At 39.5% G+C, this 16315-nt stretch overlaps 1 protein-coding gene across 4 annotated transcripts in view; it reads right to left on the bottom strand.

The window, feature by feature from the left end:
- Positions 1-487: 487 nt before the first annotated feature.
- The window catches only part of DNAJC13 (DnaJ heat shock protein family (Hsp40) member C13), a 122942-nt gene continuing 107114 nt past the window's right edge, over positions 488-16315 (bottom strand). For all 4 annotated transcript variants that reach the window (XM_020987276.2, XM_020987277.2, XM_078151571.1 and 1 more), the window contains 4 exons: positions 15956-16096; positions 9342-9485; positions 8366-8465; positions 488-1375 (listed from right to left, as the gene is read on the bottom strand). In XM_020987276.2, coding sequence (XP_020842935.1) covers positions 1278-1375; positions 8366-8465; positions 9342-9485; positions 15956-16096 — 483 coding nt within the window. In that variant the 3' untranslated portion in view covers positions 488-1277. The remainder of the gene's footprint in view (positions 1376-8365; positions 8466-9341; positions 9486-15955; positions 16097-16315) is intronic.

Below are 16315 nucleotides of genomic sequence, written 5' to 3'. Positions count from 1 at the left end.
ATAACCACTCATCAAACCTCAGAAGTCCTTGAATATTGTAGTGAGACACCAGTTTACATGCTTCAGTGCTTGCAGGTGTTAGACAAGGTTGATAGGCATAACTTGATGACGGCTCTGAAATCTGAGTTCGTTGGGCAGGTGGCACAGTGGATAGAGTGCTGAGCCTGGATTCAGGAGGACCTGCGTTCAAATTCAGCTTCACACATTTACTAGCTGTGTGACCCTGGGCAAGTCACTTAACCTGTGTTTGCTTCAGTTTCCTCAACTGTAAAATGGAGACCACGGAGAAAGAAATGCAAACCACTCCAGGATCTTTGCCAAAACCCCACTGGGATTACTAAGAGTCAGACATAACTAACACAAAACATTAACATTAAGTATACCTTTTACATAGGAAGTGCCAGGTCTGAGGCAAATGTCACATACTGCCACTACTCCATTTAGGATTGTGGCACTTCAAGGAAAAGATTAAACGAGAACACATCTGTCTCATCAACAAGGCAGTCAATTCCCTTTATTTTTAAAATGTTATGTACACATCTGAATGATCTGTATAATGTACATTCAATATAGAAAGCTTTCTATGCGGGGTAACATAGGGAACACTTCACAATCCCAGCAGGCTCTTACAGAACGTGTTGACAACAGGGTTGGTTTTTGTTTTGTGTCTTTTCTTCACATCAGCTCATCTTCGTTCAACAATTTGGTAAAGCCAAGTACACACAAACACGTCTACTGTGAGCTCTCAGGAACATAATGTTAATGATCAAGGACATGAGTGAACTGGTCGGGGGACAGAACCTAATGATGCTGGATGAAGAGAAGGACGATCACGTCAGACTCGGTGCAGAAGGAGGAAAGACCCTTTTATGGGGACAAGTGAGTCAGCCCAATTCCTGTAGACTGCAGCTCAACACCACAGCTACGAATTAAAAAAAAATGTATAAAAACTTGGGAAAAAGTTTTGTCTTTTTGATTCACAGTCTTGTAAACAGATACAAAGGAACAAAATGTGCTTTTGTACAACAAGAGAAAAAATATTCTTGTGTACCCATTTAGGTTGATCCACAGAGTGCTTTCTTATATTACAACGTGATACAATTAGAATCACTGACTTTTCTCCTAAATAAAAATATATTTATAGAAAAAGGAATAACACTGTCATGAAACAAGCAGAAAGGCAGTTAGGAGCTTGCTTCAATGTATCAGATGGAGGAATGTGGTTCTCATCACCGGCCTTTCTGCTTTTATTGTAATTCATGAATAGTTCAAGTCTCTTAGCCAAGATCGCCCGCTTCATGGTCTACTGGAGGTGGCATGCTAGATAATACTGTTGCTGATGCCCCTGAAGTAAGGTAGCCAGCAACTCCAGGTCCTGATTAAAAGAAGAAGAAAATATCAATTTTCTAAACATTATATTAACCAATGGTAACATTTTTTACAAGATAGTTTTTAAGTGTAATGAACTTAGTTAAGTATTCTAACTGCGGGGGGTCAGCTAGGTGGCGCAGTGGATAGAGCACTGGCCCTGAAGTCAGGAGGACCTGAGTTCAAATCCGACCTCAGACCAAACACTTGACACTTACTAGCTGTGTGACCCTGGGCAAGTCACTTAACCCCAATTGCCTAAAAGCAAAAAAAATTTAAAAAAAAAAACAAAAAATTGCAGGTTTATTAGAATTTTGAATAATCTGTTTATTTATTTAGCTTAAAAAAAAAAAACCAAGGACAACTCCTGAGCTTTTTATAATACCTACGTATAATAAACCATTATGCAGTCAGTAATTTCTGTATGTCACTGCTATGAGAACAACAAATATAGCAAAACTAAAAATTCGCTATCCCAAATGTGTGCTAGTTAGGATATGGATACAAGACAGAAATAACCCCAACCCTACCTCCATCCTACCCCTTTTTCTGGAAGCCAGGTTTCTGAAAACACTGGGGCAAGGAAAGAGGAAAAAATGTCAAATGGAAACAAAGAGGACTGATAATATTAACCAGATTGCTAATGAAAATATTTTCATAATCATTATCAACATTCAACATTATCAGAATCAGTGGGAGAGGGTATTATATAAATAACAGCAAATGAACAATGCTCTAAGTAGGGCTAATAATAACTAAGAAAATGGGGATGGAAGCCACTTTTACTTTGAAAATTATGATTCTATAGCAACAATATCCTTAAGGGAAGGGGAAAAAATTTTAAGAATAACCAGTTAGTATCCTCAGGCATTTATGTAATAACGCCATGAGCCAAGTACAAATTTCTGTTGGGATGTAGGGGTGGAGCAATGGAGAACTGGGAAGATTCCTACAGAGTATGAAAAGCACCATCAGAAATGTCAGGGCTTTGGACAGATTCCTTAAGCTCTAAAATATTGGGTGTAACACAGAAGTATGTTGAAGCAAACACTTATCAAAGTTTCTCTTTTTATAAAACATAAAAATGGCTTCATTCTTCCTTAAGTGTAGATGTGTATTCCCTTCCATGCTCAGAACTATTCTAGAAGCACAGTAAAAACACACCAGTAAATGCTGCAAATGAGAGATCCTATGGTGACCATTCAGCTGTACTTTCAGCTACAACTGTAGGACACAACAGCAAAAGAGCTGAGGAGCATTTGGAGGGTGAGGACCAGAAATGCAGTGGAAGCAACATGCACTTAGCAAAATGGTATCTACCTGCTTTAGAGAGCTACACAGAGGTTAGCAAGCTGCTGGCAGAGCAGATCTAAAGCCCACTTCGGAGGTGAAGGGGACTGCTGCCAGTGAGAAGGGAAGGAGAGACACCTGAAGGGAAAAAAGAGATATAAGGAGCAAGGGCAGTGCAGACAGAGGAGCAGTTTGATGAAGGCTGAGGATCAAGGCAGGACAAGGAAAGGCTGTCAGGATGACCTCTGGCTTCTCATTCTGGGTGCAGTTCAACAGAGAGTGAGCAACGTGTCCTGGGTGGACACTAAACCCACAGCTGGGACTGTTCAAGTCTGCATGAGGCCAGAGGGAACCCGGGGCCCAGAGCACTTGGGGAAAGGAAGTGAGCAGGGGCCAATACACTCACCACTCTTAACAGACTTGTGAAGCAGCTTAAATACATTTTTAAAAGGCTAACAGGGGCACGATAGCTGTAAAAAATGGAATGTACACCAACTTTCCTGGCCTTGTCCTCTGCCTTCCACAGACTGCTCACAGAAACTAACAAGTCAATGAACCATCTCTGACAATGGGAATCTCAAGGCGAAGACACTACATTTTAAAGCAATTTACTGCATCCAGACCAGTAATCATTGAACCCAAATGGCAGGTAGACTACTTCAGAATTTAAGATTTCAGTATGTAAAATGTCAGCGCTATCTCAGAGGCTGTCACCTGAAGGGATGTTACCAACTCCAAATACATCGTCATGCCCTTACGTATTTACACGAGACCGTACACTGCTAAGTTCCCTACCACTGGATCAATGTGTGGGGGCTACGCCAGGTGATAATTTGGGCGCGTTAATGAACCAACATCCCAGCAGGATAGCTTAAGCCCAGAAGAGCTCTCCAAAGGTTCATCTAGTGACTAGGTTCTAGTTTTGCATCCTCTCTTCAAACTTCAGCTGTCTCAAAATAAAACTAGTGTATTTATTTCTAAGTGCTTATGTGCTGGGGCCTCAGAGAGGCTGGGGCTACAGATACAAAGGTGAGACAGTCTCTCCTGTGAGAATGATACACATTCAGAAGAGGACAGTTAGGGATGTCGAGGTTCCAGTCCTCCCTGGAAGACAGGAGCTGTAACATGAGCAGATCATTTACCCTCTGTAAAGCTCAGATTCTAAAACTGCAACAATATCTGTACTGCCTGTCTCACAAAGTTTTTGGAAAAAAGAGATTTGTCAACGATTCTACAAATGGAAGCGGAAATGTCAACTAAGGAGCCACAGGCAGGAGTACAGGTTGTGCTGAAGAGACCTGGCATACCCTAATACCTGCAAAAAAATGTGTCTTGTGTGTATAACTTTAAAAATTGTTAATTTAAGGTAAAATTCAGTTAATTTAAAATACATTTTAGTTTACTTGATGAATTAAAATACTATTTTATAATTGAGGTTTTAATATATGTTCATGTTAAGAAAAATAAAACTCTCTCGATGTGTGTCCAAATGAAATGTGCTGGGCCTGCCTGTGGAAGGAGCACAGGCTGTCAGAACTGAGGACTGCACATAAAATTAAGAAACCCCAGTTTAGGTCAGTTGTCACAGGAAATCTTCATAGGAAAAAGTAGAAGTGCTGGGTTGGAGCTCATTTTAAAAATACTGTTCAAAGGACAGCAGAGAAAGTACTTAGTGAATTCAATTCATGAAGGCTATTTAGGTATCATGACCATCATTGAACAAAGTGGCCAAAGAGAAGGGACTGGTCTGAAAAAAGGCAGCTCCTCTCACTACTGCAGGAAATGGATTCTTCACTTGTTCAAAATAATCATCTTATTACCTGGGTGCTGCATGTAGAGATCTGTCGGGTCATTCATCTTCCTGGCAAGGACAATTCTTACTCTCCTCTCAAGTCTCCCAACAGCTCCTACTTCAGTCAACTTTCCTATGGGCTCTTTCCCCTCCTAACTTCCAATGCTCAGGTGCTTAGAGGCATTCATTATACAACTTTTAACTGAGTTCTTATTAAGCACCCACTTTGTGCAGGGCACTGTGATTCTCAGAGGCTCACATTCACCTTGGAGGGGGGACACACATGTCCACAAAACAAAGGTGCTTTGGAAATCTAAGCCATTCACATCTCAGGACCAAAAAAAAAAAAAAAAAAGGGAAAAGAAATGCTGCTGAATCACAGAGCAGAATTCAAGAACTTTTAGGCTAATTTCCAATGAGACTTTCGGGCACAGCAAAGCTGATCGGTTGGGGTTGGGCAAGGGCATGGCCAATGGAAGCAGTTGCTTCTTGTTGGCCTGGTTCCAATTCTCTAACAATGAACGACCTTGTCCAGGTGTTTTTTTCAGACTTATCCATATAAAAGTCACTCTTCCTAAGGAATTAGGAAGTAGAAGAGAGCCAAACTTTTCATAACTGTCATCCTGACACCAAGTAGCAGGTACCCTTCCATATGATCCTTCCACCATGAAACAAAACCCAATAAATAAAGTTCCTAAAAATACCCAAAGAAGACACTTAGAAATCTCTGGGACACAAGAAAGGAGAGGGGAGGGCCCTCTTGCCTTTCAGGGCCAAGCTTCTCGAAGTCCTAGGCTAACTCTGCCCCACTCACTTCTTGACGTCTAACTCCACTGAAAAGGGTTTCCCAGGTTACCAAGGACTCCCCAGCAGGTCAGTGTTGATGGCCTTTTCTCAGTCATCATCCTCCTTGAGGGCAAAGACTTTTGGTTTGCACTCAGAGCTTAGCACAGAGAGGTTTACTCAATGCTAATTTAATCATAAACATTAGACTTTCCCATTTGGCTTGCTCCCTCATAACACTTCAGCTACAGGGTGCTTAGGTTTAATAAACTCAACTTCATCTCTAGGTTCTAAATAATTTCAAATAATTGTTTCAAGTTAACAAAATCTGATGTCAACACGTGTACACGTTCAGTGGAGTTTCTCATAATCTCACCTTTTTTGGCAGACAGTATTGGAATGGGGAAGCTGAACCATCCAAGTGAGAAACACACTCCACAAGCCAAGGCCACGTAACAACCAAAAGGCTCCCGCTGATTCACTGGTGTTCCGGGGGGGGGGGGTGGCGGGCAGGCTGGCTGCCCAGTCAATGCTTCACATTTGAAGTGTCCATCCCACTGAAAGGATCTCATTCCTGAGTGATGGAGCCGAGTGCAAAGAATAGTCACAGCCTCAGCTAATCCACCAATCTAGTGAGCTACCTGCTGACAGCTCTATGGGGTGTGGTTACCTTTGACCTGACGCGGATCCTTCAGACACAACTACACCCCTACCTGTTCTGATCAGCTGTACACTGATTTCAGGGATAAGCCACAAAACGATGAGCGATGGAAGAGAGAGAAACCCTAATCGGCATCAACCAACAGGGCCACAAAAGCACCAGGTGAGTTAGCCTCAGGGGCTGGGAAAAGAAGGATGACGGGAAACTGCCTGAGGAACAACTCTCTCTTTCGGCTTCTACCAGTGGCATGTCTCAGACCCCCATCTCAGCTCTTCGTCACCCCAATGTTCTGTCCCTTGGGATTCCTCTCTGTACTTCTGCCTGGTGTGCTAACCTTACTGGACCTACTGTGAAAGGACATAAAAGCTACCATCAGTGACTCGGAATGTGCATTCCTAGTATCTGGCAAGTATGGAAAGAGTGAAAAGTCCTTAAACCCTGTAGAGGGAGGAGAAAACACCCGCATTACCCTAAAGCAGAATTCTGTATTCTTCCAAAGAAATGTTATTGTTACATGTGGCCATCAGGTTCTGTTGTATAAGTTTAAACTGGTTTTCAGTGCAGCCCTGGGAGGTCTTACAGAAAAATGCCTTCCAAATAACTGACATACACTTCAAAGAACATAACCAATTCACTGTTTGTTGAGCTTTAATGGTTAGGAGATCCTCTGCGGATAATGTTTGGAAGAACATGAGAGTCCATTTAAGACAAAGAGGCATGGGTGGGTTATGATCTGAGAAGAGTGGGCGAACATAGGAGAGGGTGTGTGTGTGTGTGTGTGTGTGTGTGTGTGTGTGTGTGTGTGTGTGTGTGTGTGTGTGTGTGTGTGTGTGTGTGTGTGTGTATGTGTGTGTGTGCGCGTGTGTGTGTGTGTGTACACAAAAACAGGTGAAAATTTCTACTTTCAAGAAGCAGCAAATACTACTCTTAACTTTTAGTCAACAAAACAATGTTTCCTATGCTTTTCTACAAAGATTGAAGTAGATATCCCTACCTCTGCTATCACCTTGGAATATCTGTTTATAAAATACGATTGCTACTAAGCTGCTAGCACATGGAGCCAAAGACCGAAGCATTTTAAAAATAATTGCGCCTGGACGGTTTATGCTTTATTAAAGTTTAAAACAGACACTGAAACTGACTTGGCGGCTCTAAATCTGTTACGGATATTTCTGCCTTGAGAAGCAAAGGAAGGAAACTCAAACTAAGAGTGGAGAGGCGTGTCTTCTGTCTGCCAGACAAGCTTCATTAGGGCAAATGAAACCCATTTAATTTCTCCATTTCAGCACCTCCCAGATCTCCCTAGAGAACGGATACTTAACACATCTGTTAAAGAGAATTACAGGCTGATATTCAAAGCGTCCCGTACAAGCATCCCAGATAGATTTCCACTCATACTTTGCACTAAACAGAAATGAATTAAAGAGTGTTAATGGTGAAGGAAAAAAGCAGCAAATTCAACAAAATGAAAAATTACAATCATGCAACATTTTTCTAAAGCTGTTCTGCTTATCAGCTGACTTACTCTCTTCGTTATGGTTTCTAAATCCGTAGTACTGGAAGTCAGACAACAGCTAAAGCTTACTTGGGAAATATCATGGTAACAAACCAACAGTGCATGCAACCTTTTCAGTCTTTTCTTGAGGACTGGCTAATTCAGCTATGCTAGCTTTTGCATTTGAATGCTATGTGCATATGGAAGGATGTATTTTCATGTGATGCCAAAAAATTCCATGTAAATTGTGAAGAAATAAGCTGCGGTTTCAATTTTCATTTTCATATAAGGAGAACCTTGTCTTAGTAATTCCTCTCTGCACATATGGCATTCATACAATGGTAAGAAGAGCCTATTCTTCAATTAACATCTCCCTAAAACCCAGCAAATTCTTAATACCACTTACACTTCTCAAATACTACAAATTCCTATAGTAACATCATCTTCAGTGAACCTTTAACCTGTACTCTAATATGATTCTCCTTTTGGGTACCCAGGTATTTCCCTTCAGGAGGGGCCTAAACTCCAAAGCTTTGAAAAACATCAACGAGCCAGTGGGAATTTAAAGTTGCTTTAAATATCAACAGATCTGGATCTCCAGCCCATCTTCTCAATAACAGAGATCTTCATGTTATCATTTCTCTGTGCCACTTTCTAAGATATTTTTTCTTGGAAGAGTGGTGTGTATAAAAACACCATTTTATAAATGGATCCAGAGTATACAGCCTACTAAACAAAGCACATGCTATTTTTCCCCACGTACTTTTATAATGTCACGTTCTGACAAAAACAAAGACAAACAAACCTTGAGCTCTAGTGGCTACATGACAGTATCCTAGCCCATGATGAAAGGATGATGCTAGGCAGACCAGGACTGACCTAAAACACCATTTTATAACTATTTTCAAGACCTGATTCAGTTGAAGCAGCATAGCTTTTTTTTCATTGCAGAGATAAAAAGCTCAAAACTGCTGACCTGTGAGGTATCCAGCTGTTTGTGTCTCAGAAATGAACAAGTCATGTTTCTGATCTTTGAAGGCACTCCAGACGGAAGAGCGAGACAGGATTTCATTTACCTACAGAAATGCAATGAGTATTTATCTCTTTATTTTGATTAAAATTGCCCCAAGAAAAGCTCTAACTAGTCCATTTAAATCTGTATAACTCTGATGAAGAAAAGCTATGAAACCATGGTATATAAAGTACTCTGAGGAATCCATAAGTACAATATATCTCTTGCAGGAAGAATTCAATTACTGAAGCTACTTGAAATCAGTATATATTAGAACTTAACAGCACAACAAAAATGTAAATAAAAATTGAAATGTGTCCTTGATTATTACTAACAGAAATACCAGAAGATATGAGTCCTCTGGTCTTTAAAGAAACTGTGTGAATGTTAAACCATGTAATATATTATAATTAAGCAACAACAAATCATAATTTATCTCTTGCAATTTTATAATGTAAGGCAGTGTGGCATCCTGGCCAGAGAATAGGCTTTTTACGTTTAGAAGCCCTGGACCCAGGCCCCACTTCAGACATAAATGGGCCGTGGGCCTCTGGACAAGTAACTTTAATCTGTGTCCCAGGCACTTTTCTAAAATGACTCTGCAGGTGCTGATGCTTGTCAGGACAGGGAATTTTCATGCTGGAGCTCTCTACACAGATGAAATCACAGGTCCAAACACAAAATAAATTAAATATAAATTTTTGTGGGCTGCTATGGTCAAAGACTCATTGTATTACCTAGAGATAATAAGCACCATTAATCCTCCACCAATATCCTTTAATTTGGCCCAAGTCTCCAGGCAGTTAGGAAGGGCGTGCACTAGTCCATTCACATTCTCTTCCAGTGACCTGGACGGCTCACTAAAGAGCCTCTGGTCTGTCTGGAGTGCCGGACCAGGTCACAGTCAGACAGTCAGTCACTCACACACTCACACACTCACCTGCTCTCCGTGCTGCAGGCTTCGGGTCATCGACTTCAGGGCTTTAACGATCTGAGCCTTTGTGGCTGCTGGACTTTCCAAATTTTCAAGGCCAATGCCTTCTAGCAACTTCAACAGATATGGAACCAAGTCTGCTTTCAGGGCCTACAGGTGAGTATCAGATACATTTACTTTTAAAAAAGGCTCTCACTAAAGTTAAAATCATGAAAGCAGAGGATTTTCACTCGGTGCTAAGGCCTGAATTGCAACCACTGGCTAGGCTGTTACAGCACTGCTACCTGTTGTTACCATATTGTTCTCATGCTAAGAGAATTACAAAGTACCTGGATGATTCTATTTTAATGAGACATTTTTAGGAATGCATTTTACTTTCTCAAGTTATTCAAAAAACCACCTGTTTGTTGCCTACAATTTTTACCGTTACAAACTCAAACTGTTATAGCACAGCTGGTTTTCATTGCCTCTTCCTAATCACAAAGCCAAGATCAAATTCCAAATCACCCAATAAGACACTAAAATTCTCCTTGGTGATCACAATGCTGTGTGTGGGGACGGGGGAGAGAAGCGGAGCAAGAAAAAAATCTTATTTTTAAAAGATGAGTGACATTTTAAAAAATTAAGACCTCATGCAGCTATAGATTAAGAAGACTTTTTTTGGTCCTCCAAAATTCAGGAGATGTGGTGAGTGGGAAAAATCATACAATATAACTTGGTATCTCTTTGAAAATTAATATTAATGAAAAGATAGGAACAGAATAAACAGAATCATTTCTCAAGAATATAATTATTCAATTATCAAAGGGCAAATTTAGGATGGAATTAGCAAGGTCTAACTTTAAATGCTCTATAGTTACAGAATTTCAGTAGACTTATAATCATTTTATAAAATAGCATTAAAAAGAAAATGGCAGCATGATATAATGGATAGAGTCATGAAAATCTGGATTCCAGTCCTACTTTGAACACATATCAACTGCATGACCATGGCTAAGTTTGGAGTTGCCTGGGGTAACAAGAGATTAAGTTATATACAGAAGAAATGCAAATTTGTTTAGGTAGAAAGATCCTACCTGAGAACAAAAGCAATTAAAACATTAAGTAGAGTGTTTGATAAATTCTGAAGCATAGATTATTTCTAAAGTACTAATGTTTTGACAGCATCTGCCGAGGAACCTATAAAAAAGTCTGGCAGAAATTAGATGTAGGCTAACATCTTACACCATAAACTACATCAAGTTCAAACTGATTATGCAACCTGAATATAAAAGGTCACATCATTCAAAAAATTAAAAAAGAATTCAATCAAGACAAAGACTGAACAACTTTGGTTATGCAGAATTAAAAAGCTTTTGCATAAAGGAGACAGCTTGGTTCAAGCTCTATCTCTGGCACATACTACCTCTCAGTACTCTGCACATCAAAGTCTTTAAAGTACAGAGAAGACGCCAACTTCCATTGGTGGAAGGAGTTTCCTCGTCTGAGATTTCCTATATTAGTGAAATCACAATCTACCCTCAATTAAATGCCCTTGCTTTAAACTTAAATGTCTCTTTCAGCTGATTAATAAAAGTTCCCAAATCTTCTATCTTGCATGAATGAAATCAATAAAGACATAATCAGAAAAGGAACTGTTCAGTGCGGGAAAAATATCTGCATCAAATACCACCAATAAAAGTTTGATATCCAAGATACGCAAGAAATTGACACCAAAAGATAACACCAAATGATCTCTAGGAGATATGAGGTAAAGAGACATGAAGACATCATTTGCAAAAGAACTGCAAATTGTAAATGATGAAATGAACAGGTTCCAGATGACCAAAAGCAAAAGAAATTAAAACATTAAAACAACTCTCAGGTTTCTCACACACACATACACACACATACACATACACACACACACACACACACACACACACACACACACACACACACACACACACACACACTTTTTTTGGGCGAGGCAATTGGGGTTAAGTGACTTGTCCAGGATCACATAGCTAGTAGGATTTGAACTTAGGTCCTCTTGACTCCAGGGTCAGTGCTCTACCCACTGTACCACCTACCTACCCAACTCTCAGGTTGTTTTTAACTTTCATCTCAGGCAAATTGAGAGATGACACAAAGTCTAATAGTCAATGCCGAGGAGCTCTAGCAAGACAAGAACACTAAGGCACAATTGGTAGAGCTGTGACTGTCCAATTCTTCTGGATCCCAAGAAGATCAGCTGTCTGTGGCCTCTGCTTCTGTTGTGAGGCACATGCCCCAAGGGGGTCAAAGGCAGAACAATAGACTGGCTAGCTACCAAAATACTCACAGCCACTCTTTGGAGTAGCTAAGAACCGAGCCTTGACTGACAGAACTAAAAAGAAAACTTGATATGAATAATGGAATACTACTGTGCAGTAAGAAATGACATATGAATACTGAGAAACTTGGAATCAAGGGTAATGATGTGATGTGGAGTGAAACAAGCAGATCCAAAAGAACAAAATATATGACAACATAAATGAGAAAAAAAAATTGAGTAAGAAGTTGAACTGTAAGTAATTAAAAAACGAGGGTCTCCAAGAAAAGATAATGAAACACCTCCCTGCTCACGGCTGAGAGTTGGGGGACTAAACAGGGTGAACTATGGTCTCTGCAGTTCCTGTGGTACAGGAGAGTTTTTGCTTTCTTTTATGTCACTAAGAAGGGTGTGATCTGGAAGTGATGGCTGAGATCTCTGAGAAGCTGCAATGATTGATGTAGACAAAGAATACCAATAAAACAAGCTGCCTGGAACTGGGAAAAAACAGTCAAATCCTTATTCTAGGAAAGTGTTGCATTCTAAACAGAGGGTAAGTTCTAAGGGGAGCTCATAGAAATCTACTGAGCATAAAATAAAGCTGAAATAGAGAAAGAACAGTAGCTGAAACCCTGGAAGTAGGGGATTATGAGAGGATTCTGGGAAGACGGCAGAGTAAATCAGAAAATTTCAAGCACTCAAGATTCTCCCCCACAAACGAGATGAAACAGCACCTCAGGGTGAACACAGAGTGGTAAAAATAAATAAGAATAGAGGTAAAACATGCGTCCTTCTGGGACAATCAGAGAAGATCTAAGAAAAAACCCAAGACCAGGTTTGGAACCTGTGAAGAGTAAACACCTGCAGGCTAGGTCAACCTAAACAACAAGCAGTGAGCCCTGGAGTTAGCCGGGTTGGGAGGCTGCCTCTGCCCCAGCCACAGAAACTTCTACTCCTGGGACAATGAGAGGAGTTGGGTACCTGAGTGGGGAAGATCAAGGGAACCTCTACTGACATGGAATTATAGATCCAGCTGTGCTGCGGAGATGCTGCCCTGGGAGAGAAGGAACCAGCACATACCTGGTGAGGGCAGAAGGAGTGGGCAGGGATGCCACCGGCTGTGGGCACTTACAAGAAATCTTGGTTTCTAGGCCAAAGGGAAGAACTGAAGGAGGATCTGAGGCCAGAGGGACCATCCTTCATACCCCAGGACTAAAGGTGATTACAAAAATCAAGCTACTACAAATTAAAAAAAAAAATCCACATGCCAAGGAGAAAGAATCCAACCATAGACAGTTACTGTGGGAATAGAAAGACCGGGGTTCATCTTCAGAGTAGGATACTGCAGCAAAGAATACACCAAAGAATAATGTCAAATGGTCACCTACCCAAAAAGAATTCACAGAAGAACTTAAAAAAGACTTTAAAAATCAAATGAGAGGAAAAACAAACAAACAAACAAAACAAACAAGATTATGAAAAGAAAGTCAACCAATTAGAAAAGGAGATCCAGAATCTTAAGGAAGAAAACTCCTTGAAAACAGAATTGGGCAAAAGGGAAGTCAACAAAGTTAGGAGGATCAAGAAATAATATAACAAAATATAATGAAAAAAACAGAAGAGAATGTGAAACATCTCATAAGAAAAACAACTGATCTGGAGAACAGATCAAGAAGACAAAACATAATAAGGACTACCTGAAAGCTATGATCAAAAAAAGAATCTTGATACAATAATACAAGAAATAATTAAAGAAAACTGTCCTGAAGCATTAGAACAAGAGGGGAAAGTATAAATAGAAAAAATCCACAGATCACCACCTGAGATTCTATGAAGAAAACCCACATGGATATTACAGCTAAATTCCGAAATCCTCAGCTCGAGGACACACTATTATGAGGAGTAAGAAAAAAACAATTTAAATATGTCAGTGCCACAATTAGAATCACACAAGACCTAGCAGCAAGTGACACACTTAACAGACTGCAGGTCTTCAAACACTAAATAAATATCAAAGAGCAAAAGAACTGGGGTTCCAGCCAAAAATATCATACCGGGGCGGCTAGGTGGCGCAGTGGATAGAGTACTGACCCTGAAGTCAGGAGGACCTGAGTTCAAATCCAGTCTCAGACTCAGACCCAGACCAAACACTTGACACTTACTAGCTGTGTGACCCTGGGCAAGTCACTTAACCCCTATTGCCTAAAAAATAAAAATTAAAATAAATTTAAAAAACAAACAAAACCCCCCCAAAAAAATCATACCCAGCAAAGCCAAGCATAATCCTCATTAAAAAAAAAAAAGGACATTTAATGGTAACACTTTCAGGACTTTGTTTAAAAAACAAACAAAACCTGAACTTAACAGAAGATTTGATGTATATTTCAAAAGAAATATAAGGCCCATCCCAAAGACTAATTACAAGGGACACAATAAGGACTGTTTAACTTTTATGTATGTAAAATGTAAAACATGTGGGAAGACTGTTATTAGTAATTGGGTAGTTCACAAGAAAGATTAGGGTAGACTTGCATATGATATGACTTTTAAAAGTAAAACCATTTAGAACATCTAAAAAGAATAATCTTACACAAAAGAGGTGTGAGAGAAAGAACTGGCACAGAGGAATTAGACATGGGAGGAGGGCTGTTAGTTCTGGAAACCCACTTTCATGGGAATGGACATCAATACATACGTATTAGTAGAGTGTAAAAGTCTTCTAAATTCAGAAAGAAATAAAACTCTAAGGGGGGGAGGATAAGGGAGGGATTTCTAGAGGGGAGGGTGAGGAATAGGTTAAAGTGAGGTATAGAAGGGTGTTAGATTTATGGGAATGGGAGGATAAGGGAGGGATCTTTGGAGAGGGGTAGGTTAAGCAATAGGAGGGCAAGGTAGAACAGGTAAAAGTAAAGTTGAGTCAGGAGGGATAGGAAATAAGAGACATGCACAAACATAAAAACAAAAATCAGGAGTAGAATTTATTAGGGAAAGTCTATATATGTATGTATCTATGTATATATCTATATATAAATATATCTATGCTTAATTGCAGCCTGGGTAGGGGTAGGAGAACAAAGTATAAAGTATAAAGCAGAGAATAAAAGAAAACTTACAAGGAAGCAAAGAAAAGATGGATAGGTCTCAACACAACATGTAGTATTATATTGGCTTTCTTGAAACGGAAATTTATTGTTACATATTTTGAATCCTCTCTTACACACGACATGCTTTTTTTTTCTTATTTTGCATTTAAGTTTAAATATTTAAGTTTATGTTTCTTTTTCTTATTGTGTTTTTAAGTTTTAGTATTTAAGCCTAAAATAAAAAAAACCTTTTTTTTTTTAAAAAGAATGAAAGTAGAGGATTAGAGAATGGCAAGAGGAAGACTATTTCCTCTTCTTTCCCACAGGCAAAAATTCACAATGACACAGTTAAGTTTCTTGCCTCCTCCAATATGTCTGCTGCATTCTTCTCCCTTGGTGCTCGTGCCCCAGGGACAGTACTCAGCCCTGGCTTCCCTTGCCAGGTGTTGCCTTCAGAAGAACCTCCTATCACGTAATCGACAATCCCATTCTCTAGTACAGATTATGTCTGCCAGGCATTAAAAGTATTCTTAGTGAACTAATCAAGAGTGTGAATGCTTCTGAGAACCACCTGCATATTTCCAGTGTAAGTATTTAAACCTCAGAAATTGGCAAATGCTACAAAACAGGTCTGGATTTACTGTTTTATGGCTTGTCTAGGCTTAAGAAAGTGATTAAACATTAACTGTATTTGAAAATTAAAAATCAATCAACATATATGCCAGACATGTCTTAAACACATAAACATAAAAGATGTGTCATGCTACATTTTTTTTTAAACTGCAGAGCTGGTTGTTAAACATTTATTAGCATACCTTTCGGACCAATTTACATTAATGTTTAAAAGACCAAGATGGTAATTCTAAATGTTTTCTCAGAAGCATTTTTATAATAATTAGTTCACTAAAAACCCTGGTGGAATTTAAGACAACATGACCAATAAAATAAAAAAATTGCAGGAGGCTGCTGAGATTTCTTCTTTATGTTCGTTCTACTTTTCTTAATTTGTGAATTTTCTAAAACTTCCAATTCCCCCCCAACCCCCATAATGGCTACCTTGCAGTGATGAATTTCCAGTGATAGGGGTGGGAGACAAGGGCAGCCTCTTATATGTATTGGTTAATTATAACTCAAGTGTTTATAAGATGGGGATTGACTACATCTATAAGCACCATTAGGGCACTACTCAACCAAGAGAGAACTGGTAGTCACTCGAATTTTGCAAAACAAATAGAACTGTTTACCTGGGCTACTAAATCACTTTGCTCCCTTTGAAACATCCGATTAATTGCTTCACAGGCTAGACCAACTGTGTCTGACCGCCTTTTCATTCCATTCATCAGTGGACCAATGGTGTCTAGAGATGCCATTGCACGAACACACAACTATATACACAAGAAGAAAAATTACACCGTTATTAAGCCCTGCTTCTAAATAAATGAACACATTATCAAAGTAAACTTGACCATCGGCATTTTGTAATTTACATATATGATGGAGAAAAATTTAAATCAACTATAATAAACGTGAGTTTTCCATAACTAGTTAAAATGTTAAAAATGGTATCAGAATAGATCAAATTTGAGAAAAGATTGGAACAACCG

The sequence above is a fragment of the Phascolarctos cinereus genome, unplaced genomic scaffold (assembly GCF_003287225.1).
Source record: "Phascolarctos cinereus isolate Bilbo 61053 unplaced genomic scaffold, phaCin_HiC Scaffold_1;HRSCAF=81, whole genome shotgun sequence".
NCBI classification, from domain to species: Eukaryota; Metazoa; Chordata; class Mammalia; order Diprotodontia; family Phascolarctidae; genus Phascolarctos; species Phascolarctos cinereus.
The sequence above is the reverse complement of the archived record's forward strand: the minus strand, read 5'-3'. Positions and strand labels throughout refer to the sequence as shown.